General features: G+C 34.7%; 1 protein-coding gene across 3 annotated transcripts in view; it reads left to right on the forward strand.

Moving 5' to 3' along the window:
- The first annotated feature begins 4,028 nt into the window (after nucleotides 1–4,028).
- Nucleotides 4,029–17,285, forward strand: part of RNaseZ (Ribonuclease Z) — a 52,977-nt gene continuing 39,720 nt past the window's right edge. The window contains exons 1-5 of one of the 3 annotated variants that reach the window (XM_074184629.1): nucleotides 4,033–4,255; nucleotides 4,316–4,549; nucleotides 7,091–7,277; nucleotides 7,334–7,567; nucleotides 7,740–7,914. In XM_074184629.1, coding sequence (XP_074040730.1) covers nucleotides 4,389–4,549; nucleotides 7,091–7,277; nucleotides 7,334–7,567; nucleotides 7,740–7,914 — 757 coding nt within the window. In that variant the 5' untranslated portion in view covers nucleotides 4,033–4,255; nucleotides 4,316–4,388. Of the gene's footprint in view, nucleotides 4,550–7,090; nucleotides 7,278–7,333; nucleotides 7,568–7,739; nucleotides 7,915–17,285 lie in introns of all 3 variants that reach the window. The other 2 variants (XM_074184627.1, XM_074184628.1) reach the window with 2 other exon arrangements.

Consider the following 17,285-nt stretch of genomic DNA (forward strand, 5'->3'; position numbering starts at 1 on the left):
CTATAAATCAACAATTGAGGCAAAATATAAATTGTAGTTCAAATCCACCTCTACAAGCCACATAAACAACAGTTGTTTTGTTATTTTTTTAAACAGAGGAAGATGGGTTAGGTGCACGAAATGTCATATGTCACAGAATGTCTCGGAACTCGGAACATAAGTACACAGAACACCATATGTCATCTTTGTTTGTCTCATACAGGTAACAGATTCATTGTCCTTTATTAGCTATAACCGATGTTGCCAAATGGTGAAATAGAAACGAATCCCTTTAAATGTTGAATGCATTATTTCATTCCTCTTTTTTAAGTATTTAAATAATTTTTTAAAGAAGAAAGGTTTAAATGATAAGTTTAAAATGCGTTGTTTTAGAGCACTTTTATGAAAACTACTTGATTTTCGTCAGGAGGAACATTCCCCATTGTCAATGTTTTGTACTTGTAACAGAACGACAACCAACCGTTTGTAGAGAAAAAATAGATGTTATGTATTACAGGTTTAAATTTGAATCAAAAAGACTGAAGCCGTTAATAATATAGCCAAAATGAGGGATGATCTGGTTACTTTTCATATTTCAAATCTTGATATTAGGCTTATGATGCTAGTTGGTGGAAGAAAGGGCCATTTCACAGCTATGCGGCATCTAGGTTATCCAGAACGCATCAAACCAAATTTTTGCATAACACTCTAACGGGGGTAGCGGTGAAATAGTATCTCAGTGTCAATTCACAGTACACAGTAATTGTAACCATACGACGATGTGAAGTTAACAATAAGTGGCAATAAGTGAATAATGAAAAGGGATAGAAAAAAGTGCGATGATATGGAAAAAAGATGTGTTGAATTAAAAATATGTAAATTGTAATATTTTATTGCTTAATAAAAAAAGGTAAAATATGACATCATACAAACTTTGACAGGCTATCAAAAAATAAAAAGTGTTCTGAATTCCTATCATCACAGAAAAAATCGCGAAAATCCGTGAGTATCCCATAAAGTAAAATTTTACCAAAAAATCTCTAGAGCTCATATGAATATCATAACTGTAAAAATACAGAAATAGTCATTACAATTCAATGTAAAAAATTTCAGGTGAGGTCAATGCGAAATAAGATATCATTCAACCGAGATACACATTTTAGGCGAGTGTCTCGACTAGGTAACATTTTTCACATTGTTATTGCACAAATAGAAAATAAAATTGTATGTACATTTTACTTCAATTTTTTTTTTGTTGTTGGTTGGTAGTTCTGGTTGTTTTTTTTTTCAGGAGTCATTCATTTTACATTTTTCATGTCAGATATGGCTGAGGTGTTTTTTAATGCATGTTATGGGGGGTAATAGGTCCGCCTTATCCACATTTATTTTACTCCTGGCATGTTGACAGAGCTTGGCAGATCAATTTTATTAAAGTGTCCAAGGACAAGCGTACAAGAATTTACAAAATACTGAAAATATTGCAATAAAAACTGTTATATATTATAATACCATACTTTTGATGACAACTAGATATAAGTATTAGGATTAGGAACTGTCATGTTTGTTGCTAGTTACAAAAGTACGTTGTTGACTTTATTAGCTGTTGAAGTGAATATTTCCTTTATATATTATATATTCAATAAAGAAAATCAAATATATAACATGGTGACAGCGGTAAAAGACCAAGAAGTGTGATTCGAAAATAAAATAGAGTAAACTAAGTTGAATAAATCATTTGAGTAGAAAAATCAAAATTTCGGAAATACTACTTTGCTAGATTCTTACTGTTTCTTTCCTGTTGCTATTGAATCCTTTGGTGTTTTTGGATCTCATTGCTTATGAGTTGTTGAAAGAAATTGGTAGAAGAATGATGAATTCTACCAATGACAACCGAGCCTATTCATTTTTGATTCAAAGAATTAGTATCGCCATTCAAACGGGTAATGCCACATCGATATTGGGTAGGTACTCTTCCGTCTACTCAAAAATTAGATGAAATATTCCTGAACCCACAAATCAAATAAACATTTTCTATGAACAACGCAAAATGGAGTCAGCAGATTGATCATTGCCCAATTGTCTCAGAAGATGCAGAGAAAAATAAACAAGTTCTGGAATTATCTTTCTTTCACAAATTCGAAAAAACCACTATGAGAATTTCTGATTCAATTTCAAGAAATTTGACTTTAAATTCCTCATTCCGTTTGTCCAATAATGGGAAGAATCATTACATCCGTGGTTACTGGAATGAAGACAGCGGTGGCGAACGTATCACCAACAGCTACAACACAATTGAATCAGTGAGACATTCCTTAGTCAAAACCATTGGGCTTAATGGGATGAAAAATATTGGCAACACCTGTTTCATGAACAGTGCAATCCAATGTTCATCAAATACGAGATGGTTACTGGGATATTTGGAAAAGGATGAGTACATGAAAGATATCAATACTAATATTTCTAATACTTTCGCAGAAGTTATCAAGGAATTGTGGTCAGAAGATTCATCTGATAAAGTAGTGAGAACAGTCTCCTTAAAAAGTCAGATTCAGAGTTTTGCCCCTCGATTCATGGGTCATGCGCATTAAGACGCCCATGAGTTCCTTCGTTATCTTTTAGAAGGTTACATGATGACGTTAATAGAATTGTTGACAAACCTAAACCGACCTTAACGGAGATTAACGAAAAATTGAGCGACAGCGAAAAAGCGCAAGAGTAATGGCTGATTTATTTGAGTACATATAACTCTAAGATTGTAGATAATTTCGTTGGTCAATTAAAATCCACGATGAAGTGCACACACTGTGGAGACTCATCTGTAACCTTCGATCCTTTCTGGGATTTGTCACTTCCCATACCACAAAGAACTCACAAACCACCTGAGAGTAAGTAGTTTGTGAGAGTAAGTAGTTTGTGCTGTGAACAGTAGTTTGTTCTGGTTCTAACATCCGAAACTGTTTGGAAACTGCGCAAGACATGATGCGTACAAGCAAAAAATCTCAAACAGTCCGAAATAGTCTCGGACACTAGGGTAAACCAGAACGCATTTTGAGGAGACCACTGTGCCACCTATCGTATATATGAAGATTATATTTTTAGGAGTGAATAATTTTTGGGAAAGAAAGTATATAGCTTTCTACTACTTCATCTTGATACAAAAGAAACAGTAGGAATCTTCCAAAGAAAGGAAGGAAGCAATAAATTTTAAAAGTAGTAACTCTATACATAAATGTGTAGATCATGCAAAGAAGTAACTTTCAGACACAAACTGGAAGAAAAAGCCCTCCTGAAACAGCTACTTCATGTAAACATTGAATTACACGAAAGAAAAAATCTTTGGAAACAAATACTTTTCTATGAACACTGAATTATACATAAAACACTTTTCTCTACTGAGTTTGTTTTCCAAACATTCGTTATGTAGCGTATCCTTATAGTCAGTTCAAATCTTATCTAACCTCAATAATCAATTATTTAAATCAAATAAATTTCCACATGAATGCGCATGAGCAACGGGAACAGTTCCCAACAGTTCAGCCTCGAGAGCAAGAACGATTCAAGAACGCTCAACTGCACATAATCCTGACGTCCTAGAACCTGAAACTCGTAGAACCAGAACAAACCTAGTGACTTTAAAAGGTTTGTTCTGGTTCTCATCCGAAACTGTTTAGAAACTGCGCAAGACATGGATGCGTGCAAGCAAAAAATCTCAAACAGTCCGAAATAGTCTCGTACACTTGGTTAAACTAGAACGCATTTTGAGGAGACACTGTGCCACCTATCGTATATAAGAAAAATGAAGACGAGAAAATACTGTTGATCATGTCCATTTTGTTATGTAGCGTATCCTTGTAGTTAGTTGAAATGTTATCTAACCTCAATCATCAATTATTCAAATCAAATAAATAAAAATACATCCTAGAAAATAGCCCAAACTAATTTCTACATGAATGCGCATGAGCAAAGAGAACAGTGCTCAACAGTTCAGCCTCGTGAGTAAGAACGATTCGGGACAGTTCAAGACAGTTTAGGATCATTTCGCAGTCGAAACCAGAACAGAATCCTCTGTTCATCAATCCGAACTTATCCTCAATAAACCAGAACGCTCTATATCAACTGCGTATGATCGTGACATCCTAGAACCTGAATTTCGTACAACCAACAAACATTTTTCAAACATTACCGACGTTTGAACGAAATACAATGAAAATAAGAAGAAGAGTAACAAATCATAACATTTCATCTTCCAAAATCTCACGTCGTTAAAATTTTATAAGTATATATACCCTCCACTGAATATCCTGATGATCATTTTCCTTAAACTTCCCCTTTTCAGCCAAAGAACAGTCCTTCACCTGAAGCTCTACTCAACTCTAATCCATTCAAAGTTACATAGTGTTTTGAAAAATATGCCAAAGGAACCTAAACATATATCAGAAGCACAAAAACAAAGAAGAAAAATCAAAGAAAAGTTCTCAAAATATGTTCCAGGAAAGGTAACTCTTCAGGTTCTCGGAACAGGGGCGAAGGGAGCCCCTCGAGCTCTGTATTTATTTACGGATCAATCTAGGTAGGATATCATAAACATTTACAATAAACACTGGGGGTGGATTCATCCACCAACTCCTGGCTGAAACAGTTGTCTCCGGGTGGCTCTTGAATTGAAATCAATATGGGAATGATCAGAATAGTATTAGGTGGTTCCACTTATGTCTTGCTTGCATTTACGCAGTTATTTTGATCGAGTACTTTTCTTGTTAATCACATTTTGTCTTCGATCGAGGACTGCCTGCCCGGTGATGACGATGCCCAACAGGCTGAAACAGCTGTCTACCGTGACTTTTAAATTTAACAATATGGGAATGATCAGAATAGTATAGGGGGATTCTGAACTTATGGAAAACCATCGACCTGTAAATATCCTACTAAGTTTTGCAAAATTATTTGAGCTTGCTATATGTAATAACATTATACAAATTTTCTATATAAATGTATTATAATTAGCAATAACCAACACGGATACTTACGAGACAGATCAACAAACAGTGCAATATTTCAATTTACTCAAAATATAACAAACTTAATGGAAAGAAAATATTTAGCACTTGGTATGTGCTAGATCTGTCAAAGGCACTTGACTGTTTGAATCACGAAATACTTATAAAAAATCTAGAACTATATGGTATAAGAGGAAACTCACTGAAATGAATTGAATCTTACCTAACAGATCGCCAACAAATAGTAACTATTAACAAACATGGTCGAACATACAAATCTGAGAATGCGACAGTGAAAGTAGGAATACCCCAAGGAAGCATTGCGGGTCCCTTGTTATTTATTATCTACATAAACGATTTATGTTATCATTCAAACACACATAATTCAATTACAGTCTTTGCTGGTGACAATAATTTATTGATAGGCCGTGAAACATACCCTGAAGTAGTAAAAACAGGTATGGAAATGTTTAATTGATACAAAAAAATGGTTCACTAGGAATAGGTTAATTTTGAATGAATCTAAAACTAATCTTATACTTTTTAGAACTAATCAATTACAGATAGAACGACCTCAAAATTTGAATATTGAAAACATTACTATAAAATATTCAGAAGACACCAAATTTCTAGGACTTCATATTGATGAATTCTTGAATTCATTATTGATTGATTATACAGCTAACAAATTGAGCAAAATTTCGAATGGATTAAGGGTGGTTCACAATTATCTCAACAAAGAATCAGTAAAAATTTTATATTTTTCCAATTTTGAGTCTGTAACTAGATATGGAATCATATTTTGGGAAGCAATAGTAATATAAATAAAATATTTGTAATTCTGAAAAAGCAATCAGAATGATGAGTAATTTGAAGTATAATCGATCATGTAGATATGCCTTCAAGAATAACGGGATAATTACAATATATGCTCCTTATATTTATGATTGTTTAATGTTTGTATTAAAAAATAGGCATCTGTTCTTTAACAATATTAATCAACATTCCTATGGAACAAGAAGAAATGATTTCGTGCTCTCTATACATAGGTTAACCATAACAGAAAAAACTCCTCATTACATGTCAATGAAGCTGTACAATAAGTTGCCTAATCGAATAAAATATTTGAGGAGCATAAAGAAATGTAAGAAAGAAATAAAAAAATATATAATAATAGTAATAGTGTTAGTGACCAAACCGAATTATATAAATGTATATATTTATGACTTTTTCTTTTTTTTGACATTATTTCATTCTATGTTGTCTGTGTACAAGCTGTAATAGTCGGCATATTTTTGAAATGTAGATTATTATTATTATCTATCTTTATACACTGTGACCCATTTAAGATGGAAGCACCCTTATAAAATCTTTATATACCAGCCGATTTGAATAATTCTTTTGTTACCTTTCTTATTTTTTTATATTTGTCCTTACATCTAGCTGATAGTTATAGTACATTTTTGGGAAAGAAAGTTTTTGGCTTTCTACTACTCTATCTTGATACAAAAAAGAAGGATGCGAGAGTCTTCCAAAGAAAGGAAGGAAGTAACTCTATACATGGATGTGTAGATCATGCAAAGAAGTAACTTTCAGACACAAACTGAAAAAAAGTCCTCCTGAAACAGCTACTTTCATATAAACATTGAATTATACGAAAGAAAAATTCTTTCGAAACAAATACTTCTATATGAACACTGAATTATGAACTTATAGTACATATGTGTGAATTTGTTAAATATTTTGTAAAAATAAGCAAAGCCGTAAATAAATAAACTGTTCATTCTTGGCCACCCCCTTCCTCGTAATTTCTTGCTTCCAATCTTTTTCATCATTTTACAATCATGAATGTGACTAAAAGGAGTAATGGTTTTCTTTGAATATTGCTTATGTTTTTCATGAAATGGAGGCATCAAAAAGACAATTTTTATCGTCATTTCCATCGCATAGCCAACTTTTTCATTAAAAGTATTTCCTCAACTGTTAACATACTACAAGGTATTTTTTCATTATCATGTTCTTAAGTTGCATCTACCGGATTCGTTTTTTTTTAATTCACAAATAAATTATCAATTTTTTTTTCTGAAATTCCTTTTAATTCAAATATTTGACAGGTATTTGTTCAATTGTGGAGAGGGGACTCAAAGGCTGGCCCATGAACATAAAATGAAACTGGCCAAGTTGGAACATATATTCATTACACAGCCAGTTTGGAAAAATATTGGTGGGTTGCCAGGAACCGCACTGACGATACAAGACGTTGGTGTTCCTGATATTACTCTGCATGGACCAGCTGGATTAGTAAATAACATTTATATATTTTGAAATTTTAGTGTAATTCAAGATAATGTTTTTAGGATGAAATTTTTGTGGCTACGAAAAGATTTGTAATTATTAAAGATCTCAAAATCCATATGGCGGTATGTAATGAACATAACTTCTTCGAAGATAATGTTATGAGAGTTGAATATGTCCCCATTGTTAGAACATCTAAGGTCAGCTGTTATTCGAGTACCAAACAGAAAGAAGGAATGGTAGTGGATGATGAAGAAAAATTCAAAAATTCAGAAATCAATGCAGTTGTAGACCAGGTATGATTAGTTTTATTTATAACTTTAATATGGTTCACATGGTTTTTATGATTCATGTTGGTAAACAATTAGGACAGTTTATATACGAGTGTTTATGTAGACTTGAGTCTCCAAAATAAAAAAGCATATAGTTGAACTTCAAGTCCCTGTGCTCATTAAATTCATGTTTTAGGTAGATGCAGCCACCTCCACCAGAAGTGAAAAACCTCGCCGGAAAATGAGATCATCTTCAGGGTCAACATCAGGAGAGGAAACTGTAAATGATGATATAGATTACTATGCTCATGAACGTAAGAGATGTTCTAGTTCAAAAAGAAAACGTTCCCGATCCCGATCCTGTACTAGTGGTATTTCCTTTCCTTTTATGTTTTCACAAAGTTATCCTACATTCAGTCAATATTACAGTTGGTCAGAATATAAAATTCGATAATTTAAGCAAACAAAATCTGCAGCTAAAGCTAAATCAGGGTTAAAAAATTAAGAAAATAATGAAACGTAGAACATATGAAGCTTCAAAGTACTTTAAAACAAATATAGAGGTATTGCACCGTGAATAGATTTACGTAAATCATTGAAAGAATACAATATAGATAGATAGATAGATAATTTATTGGTGTTTTATACATTCGTCAGTATTAACACAAGTCATTACATACATATTAACAAAATTTGCATATGTCAGGCATCTATTAATATTTACATAAACAATGGATGCTTACAATTCAAGGAAAAAGGTTTTTTTATAAAAAACATTTATTTGTTATAAGTTCATCTGAGTTATGTCGACGAGCACATTTAAAAACAAATTAGTAAAATTAAAAATTTGGTATAAAAAAGAAATGACAAATGTTTATATGGTTGAAGAACTTATATCACAGTGCAGGAATTCTTCGGTGCTGAAGAAGGCGTTTTTCATTAAAAAATATTTTATCCTTATTTTGAATATGTTATCAGGTAGAAATCTTATTCTTTGTGGTAATTTGTTGTAGAGTTTCACAGCCCAAAAACTGGATCCATTTGGTCATCTTTTTAAGCGGCAGTAGTTTGTACTCAAATCATTTTTATGCCTAGTGTTGTGGTCGTACACATTTTAAAAACTTTTATATTGAGATAGATTATTTTTATTGTATATTAAATTTTCCATGATGTAGAGAGAAGGAAAGGTTAATATTTTTAATGTAATGAATGAATTTCGACATTCATCTCTAATCGATATTGTCTAATATTCTAATTGCTTTCTGTTGGTGTCGGAATATCTATCATAATAATGGATGAACAAGGAAAAATATGCCATTCGAAGAGTTTCTCTTAAGTTTTTTTGATAGTTCATTTATGTGATGATCCTATTTTAACTCACTGTCAAAATGAATTCTCAAAAATTTCACACTACTTTGCGAATTTGAGTAATTTTTCATATTTCTTAGGGTGAATACCATGTTGTGGGTTTTGTTTTTATTCAAATATAATTCATTGGCATTGAACCACTTTTCAGTTTGTGTCTGTGCTTCAGAAGATAATGTAAGTACCTCATCTAGAGTTTTAGTATTTGTTTGGATTGTAGTATCGTCTGCATATATAATCATATCTTCCAATCGCAATATTGCCCAATCTAAAAGTGTTAAGTTTTTAGGATTCACTAAACAACAACATGAAAATGTTGACAAATTTGAAAGACATGGTGAAAATCATGCATATGGTTTGCAAGGTTTGCAAGTGTATTGAACTTGCCTAGACATAATCTGACTATCAGTCAAAGAAATTCACTGAACTTAAATCTTTATAATCATCTTCATTCATCTGTGAAGTCACTCAACCTCACTAAATTTATTTAAATTTATTATCAAAAGATTTCTCCTCCAACACTGTTTCTATAATATAGAGGAATATATTGAAATGGCGGGATCTTTAACTTACGAAAGGCCTCTCATTAAATCAACATACCTACATTTTAATTTTAGCGACATATTTCAAAGATTTTATATTTGTGATTTTATTTATACTTATATTCTTTATTTATATTTCATAGTAGATGAATTTTATCTCTGATCAAGGATTTCTGTATTTGTGACTTGCCATAAATATACAACTGTATGTAAAATGGTCAAATAAAGTACTGTACTTTATGAAATATATGATATCGGTTTCTTCCGATATGGTAGGTCATTGATTAAAATTATGAATAATAGAGGTCCCAAAATAGATCCTTGCGGTACACCAGTTGTAATTTTTTTTTCTTGTTGATAGAGAATTGCCCACTTTTACAGTTTGAAATCGATTTTCTAAATATGAGTTGATCAACTTTATACTATTGTCAGAAAAATTATATATTTTTAATTTATTAAAAAAAATTTCATGTGATACACAATTAAATGCTTTTCTTAGATCACAAAAAGTTATTTCTGTATACTGTAGTTTTTCAAAAGTTGTAATTTTGTTGCTAAGATCTAGTTCGCCATTTCAGTGTTTCTACCTTTTCGGAATCCATACTGGCAGTCTGTGAAGATATTATAATTCTCAAAATGATGTACAATTTTTAGAACTATACATTTTTCAAATATTTTTGATATTGGTAGCAAAGATATTTGTCTGAACTTGGTAGGATCATTTGGATTTCCACTTTTGAAGATAGGTATTACTAATGCTTCTTTCAAAACGGAGGGAAAAATGTACTCTTTTGTACACTGTTTCAGCAGTTTAGTTGAAGGTGTTTGGTGAGACTGGTGGATCTTTAATTCGTTGTTCTCTGTTTTTTTTTCCTTTATGATTTTCCACATGCATTTATTTTGATTTTTCGATTTATTTATACGATTATCATTACATTCCTTTTAGCACATGCAATAGTTTTTTTGTATATTTTTTTTCATACTGTTTAGTTGTTGCTTGAGATTATCAGAAGGATGCTCTGTATATATTTTGTTCAAGAGGTGTAGCTGGTCTCGCATGTTTCTCATTTCGCCATTAAACCATGTATTATTTGCTTTTTTTGTTTCTAATATCATAATTACCTGAATCTATTATAGGTCGGCTTATTTTTTTATTTATTTTCACTTTGTTCTGATGTATTTCCAATTTCAAGATTTGTCCGTGGTGGTCAGATAGATTTGTTTCTATAGTTGTTTCGTAGGGATAACATGTAAAATTTATGAATATTTTGTCAATACAATTTTTTCCCCTAGTAAGACAGGTAATCATTTTTTGAAAACCGAAATCTCCAGCCAATATGATATGTTTTATGCAATCTAATTTTTTGAAAATATTTTCTAGTGAGTTCAAAAAGATGTCAAAATCTCCATTTGGAGATATGTAAATGGAAAGAACAAATATATTATACTTTTCTATGAGAGCACCACAAGTTTCGCAACACAGAGAGATTTTATCGAGTGTGTATGATACAAATCAAAAATGTAACAAATAGTGGACATAACACTCCAAAAAGGGGGGCAAACCGCGGACACGTGTTTCTGGCTATTGACCTCATCAGCCACTTGTGTGAATACTGTAAGTATATTAACACCAATAAAGTATCTACCTATCTATCTATCAGCGCGGTGCAGCCAAGTGTAAAGATGGGCAACACTTGTTTGCCGAAAGCAGGATACTGCACATACGCACGGAGTCAACAACAAGAGCCAACCGCACATTTGTGGTTCCAGTTAGAAGACCTAGAATTCCCAGGCTACATCTAAATGACCACGTAGGCAGCTACGTGACACGCTACCTGTGTGACATCCGGGTCCAGGCCATAAATACAGAGAGAGATTTTATCGAGTGTGTATGATACGTGGTCATGTTAGATGTAGCCCCCTTTTTGGAGTGTTATGTCCACTATTTGTTACATTTTTTATTTGAAAATATCGAATGAGAAACAACACCGGTCCCAAAACGGAACCTTGTGGAACCCCACTGTCAATGAAACGTTCCTCTGATGAAATTCCATCTAATAGAACATTCTGCCGCCGATGAGAAAGGTACGTCTCAAACCAAAGTAATGTCGATCCTCTAAACCCGTAAACTTCCAGCTTGCGAAGAAGCAGCATGTGGTCTACACAATCGAAGGCTTTGGTTAGGTCACAAAACATGGCCGCCGCAGATTCTCTGTCATTAAGATTGGTGTACAGGTTTTCCAGGAGTAAAAATATGGCGTCTTGTGTACCTGTTGAAAACTGAAAGCCAAATTGGAATAAATTTATCACATTGTTTTTCCCGAGGAAGGATATTACTCGTTTTTTTACCTGTTTTTCTATAATTTTATACAAGACGGGTAGCAAAGCAATTGGCCTAAAATTAGCTGGGTTGCCAAGATCGCCTCCTTTATGTAGAGGAATGATTGTGGCAATTTTCAGACACGATGGGAACATACCTTTAGAGAATGAGAAATTTATTGCCTCCGCCAACACACTCAAAGCCCTTTCAGGAAAAGTTTTCAGAATTATATATAATCTAGAAAGGTTAATGCAGTCAAGCTGCTGGAAAATAATTCCATGAAAATCAAAAAATGAATAGATAAGTACTTTTTGATCATTCCCATATTGATTTCAATTTAAGAGCCACCGGTAGACAGCTGTTTTCAGTCTATTGGGCATCGTCAGTACCGGGCAGGCGGTCCTCGATTGAAGACAAAATGAGAAAAACCAAGAAAGTACTTGATAAAAATAGCTGCGTAAACGCAAGCGAAACATAAGTGGAACCACCAATTGGTGACACCCAAGTCAACTTGCCAAGTTTTTATGTCAGTGTTGGTGGTTTGACCAATTAACCGACAACTGCGGTAGCAGAAATTTGGGAAGCTAACCTGAAATGCCATCGGAAAACGAATCCACATATTTCTGAAGACTGTTTTCGAATGATATATGTTCCATCATGTTTTTCTATACCGTATGAGCTTTCTCTAGGTTTGTTTATTTTACCAAATGACCATTTCGATCCTAAACGAGTTTGATATATCACTCTACTATTTATGTTTGAAGGTTTCAAATATTTACAAGAACGATCATAATATTGTTTTTGTCTTTGCTGGTGTAATGACTTGTTATAATTTTCAAAATTGATATTTTGTGGTTTCAAATTATATTCAGTTCTTGGTAGAATATCCCGTAAATTACAAGACATCATTAGCTGAGATGGTGAATAGCCGTTTTCCATGGGAGTGTTTCTATACATTAACAAAACCAACTCTATCTCCCTCCTATCTTCAATTACTTTTAGTAACATTTTTTTCAAAGTTTGCTTGGCTCTTTCCACCATCCCATTCGACTGAAGATATCGATGGCTGGACATAACGTGATGAAGTCCCACTTTTCAGAGAATTCTCGAAAATGCATCACTAATTCTTTTGGATTTGACACTCTGTGTTTGAGACAAACTTCACAATTCAGGACAGTATCTTCTATCTCTCTACGCATACTAGGCTAAAAAAACATTGTTTTGCACGATTTTTACACTTTGTGAAAAATGTCCTAGATGAATTTTCCGAATAATTCCTTGCTTCAATTTTTTTGCTATAATAATATTATGTCCCATAAACAAAATATCATTACTTTCTACAATTCCGTTTCTAAATCTATAGTATTGTTACGTTTTTCTCTCGTGGGTTCACCAATAATTGGCTACACTGAATAATCAAACTTAAATTTATTTAACTTTAAATACACAAATACTTCAACTAAAAATTTCAACTATTATTTTAATGTCTATCGCCTTATTAGATCACTTCGCGTACCGCACTGTAACGTCCACTTGACTGTCCGAATACGCTTGCAGCCGAATATCGTGGTATTTTCGCCGAAGTTACATCGACATCGGTAGCATGTTTCTTGCTGCTTCTCGAGCGGTAAGAAACATTGGGCATTCCCACGATCTCAGCTACGTCACGTTTGGTTTATGGTTACCAATGGCGACCGGTGTTACTTTCTTTCGGGCATGATCTACAACACTACCCCTTCCCTGAGGTTATTCGCCCCGAACAACATTCCAAGAGGGGACATCACGACCCGTGTAAGGTCTCGGCCTCTCTATGTGGACAACTGTAGGCTTGCTTCTGGGTGACAATTGGATTCTGTACACCAGATCGTTTATCTTCTTGGTTACCAAGTAAGGTCCTTGCCATGGTCTCTACAACTTGGGGCACAAACCTTTCCGACGTTGGGGTTGGTAGAGCCACACTGCATCGCCCTCCTAAGGTCATTCACATACTCTGTAAGAGGTACCTCTTGAGATTCATCGAAAGGACTGCCATACAATACATCTATCGGAAGCTTCAGTTCCCTACCAGTTAACAACATGGATGGTGTATAACCTGTCGCGTCATGTTGGGAGCTCCTGTATGCCAACAGAAAAAGAGGAACCCATTTATCCCAGTGTCTTTGGTTTTCGGAGACAAACATCGAGAAATAGTTATTGATTGTGGGTGAAGAGCAGTTGTTCTTGTCTTCTTTATTCCCAACAGAGTCATCATTTCCTTCCATAAATCCGATTCGAAGTTGCGGCCCTGATCCGAGTGTAGTTCTTGGGGTACGCCATGTCTGGCAATTAGTTTTGCAACAGGGCTTCTGCCACCGTTTTAGTCTCTTGGTTGGGTAAGGCTACTACTTCAGGCCATTTGGAAAAGTAGTCCATCACAACCATAAGGTACTTGTTACCAGATGTGGTCATAGGGAGTGGTCCCAAAATGTCGACAGCGATTCTCTCGAAAGGGCACCCACTGAGGTACTGCTTCAACTTTCCACTCAGCCTTGTCTTCGGAGCCTTTCTCAAAGAGTACAGGTCACAGCGCTTACACCACTCTTCCACGCCTCGACGGCAATTGACCCGATAGTAACTCTCGCTAGAGTTCTATTTACTCCGAAATGCCATCCAGTACGACCATCGTGTAGCTATTCGAGGATACACGGGATACACATCTTAGGAAGAATCATCTGGAATTTATGGGTTCTTCCATCCGGGCTTTCCCATTTCCGAGTGAGTAGGTCATCTCAAATGCTCATGGAGTCCCATTGAAGCCAGTAACCCTTTTCCTGCTGGTCGTGCTTGGAAATATCTTGCCATTCCAGTCTCACTCCTTCCATTCTCGCACAGTTTTCAAGACGGGATCCTCTTTCTGAGCTACGATGATGTCTTGCCTCGTCAGGAAGGTAATGTCACCCTCAGAGGCTCTTAACAACCGTACCATACCGTGGTCACATGATTCCTCAAATTGTCCTATTCCATGTTTGGGATGCATCCAGTATAAACAAGCCCTCCTCCTTTGGGTATGCGCGGATCGATGCGCTGGTCAAATGTCTCTTCAGGGTAGCAAATGCTTGTTTGCAGTCTGGGGACCAAACGAAATGTGTTTTCTTCTCAGTTAAGCTATGCAGCGGTCTGGCGATTTTTCCAAAGTCCTTCACGGAACGCCGGTAATAGCTAAAGAGTCCAAGGAAGCTTTTACGTCGTGCTTGCTCTTCGGTGTTGGCCATTCTTGCACTGCCTTGATTTTCTCTGAATCTGATGGGCACTTCAGCAAGATTGACATCTGACCTTCTTTGGTCGAAAGTCAGCCTCTAGGTGCTTTTACTTTCTGATCTATTGAATTGTTTTATCATGACTTTCCTAACTGAATTATTGCATGGGTTCCCCAAAAACTAACCGGAGACGAGTGTCTTTTTAGTCACGAGCAAGTGTTGGTGCTCAGTGAATCTGAAAATGAGATCAATATGAGGTCTGGTTGAGAAATTTTTATACTTACCGAAGCCGCCTGACAGCGACTCTCGGGGGTGGTCTTTTTTGGTTCTGCTTCGTTGGCCTCCTGTGTTTGTGTCTCTCTCGGAATCTGGGGTATCCCCGTTTAGTGCGTTATGTAGGTCGCTGACTGTCCGAATACGCTTGCAGTCAGCGTTTAAATATCGCAATCGGAATATCGTGGAATTTTCGCCGAAGTTCCATCGACATCGGTAACATGTTTCTTGCTGCTTCTCGAGCGGCAAGAAACATTGGGCATTCCCACGCTCTCAGCTACGTTACGTTTGGTTTATGGTTACCAATGGCGGCCGGCGTTACTTTCTTTCGGGCATGATCTATAACAGTATTCTTTAACCGTTTCAGGCACTTTCTTAATTGTACATGGCGAACCATTTTTTTATGAACTTATTTAAAAAGATTCTATCATTATCCTCAGTTGTTTACTTAACAAGTTTGAAAAAGTTACTATCTGTAATTTGACAAGCATTATCAAAAACACAAACATCTACATTATTGTCAAAAAATTATCGTTATTCCTTTTATTTTTGTCACATGCTCGTGACAAAGCATCAGCCACAAACAACTCTTTACCAGGCTTGAAAATTAATTTAAAATCATACTTCTATAGCTGTAATACCATCCTTTGGAGTCGGGCAGGATAGGCATATAATGGTTTTTTTAAAATACCAAGTAAAAGACTGTGATCGCTTTCCACAACAAAGTTACGTCCATATAAATATTCGTGAAAAATTTTCACAACCATACAAAATCGCTACCAACTCTTTTTCAATTTGAGCCCATCTTTGTTGGGTTTCGGTTAAGGCTTGAGGTGCGAATGTACACGGTAAATTGTTTCATAATAAGGTAGCTGCTAGGTCTTTTTTTGATGCATCTAGTGAAAAAAACCACCGGCTTACTGACACCATAGTAGTACGGTACTTTCAGTCAATATTTTTTTCAATTTTTCAAACTTTTTGTATGCCTTTCTGTCCACTGAAAAACGAAATCTTTTTTAATAAGATCCCTCAATGGAGAATTAAATTTGACAAATTTGGTATAAATCGACCAACATATGACCATTCGAAGGAATGTTTGCACTTCTTTCTTATTTTTAGGTTGTGGCATATTTTTATAGCTCCAATTTTATCCGGACATAACCATATTTTGTTATTATATGTTCCATAAAAGTGATTTCTATAAGAGTAAATTTACACTTGTTTTTATTGATAGTTATTTTATTTAAGCTAGCTTTTTCAAATACTTGCTTCAAACGATCATCGTGCTCAGTTTTACTTTTTTCCCAAACTATAATGTCATCTAAGATAGAGTTTGACCCCTTCCATATCAAAAACGTTTTTGAACCGTTTGTGAAACACTTCAGGAGCAGATCGAATTCCGTATGGCATTCTTGGAAAACAATAGCGCCCAAACGGCGTACCGAAATAATCCAGTCATTTAAGCTTAAATTAGGTAAGAATCTCGGAATTCGAGATACCCAGCTGTAAGTCTGTAAATACTTGTATATTGACACCCTGAAAGTTGTCTCAAAACTTACATATGGTAGGGTGTAAGCAACTATTAAATTTCAAGGTCAAAGTTCACAAAAATCGGTTTTTTGCGCTTTTTTGGAAATATCTCATTTCCTATGGGTTTTTTGCTATTTGTATTCATTATCAATATTGTAGAATACAAAATTCTCTACAAATTTTGTTTAAAAAAATTTTTTATACGGTGAACCGTTTTCGAGATAGAGGGCGGAGAGTGCGCGGTCACAGCATCACTTCAGGTCAACCGGTGCCTCCGGTCGAAAACGCGCCATATATAGTTGATGGACTATCGATAAATCAATGATTATAAATATTTGTATATTTGTCAATTTTTATTAACTATTATATTATATTTTATCATTTTCTTCATGCATTAAATCTATATCTATTCAATAATACTGATAACCGTTTACTAAAATTAAAAAATTAGATTATTAGAGAGTGGAACTCAAACC

Source organism: Leptinotarsa decemlineata, unplaced genomic scaffold (assembly GCF_025532065.1).
Source record: "Leptinotarsa decemlineata unplaced genomic scaffold, Ldec_3_MD MMD2_tig00026358_RagTag_RagTag, whole genome shotgun sequence".
Classification (NCBI taxonomy): domain Eukaryota; kingdom Metazoa; phylum Arthropoda; class Insecta; order Coleoptera; family Chrysomelidae; genus Leptinotarsa; species Leptinotarsa decemlineata.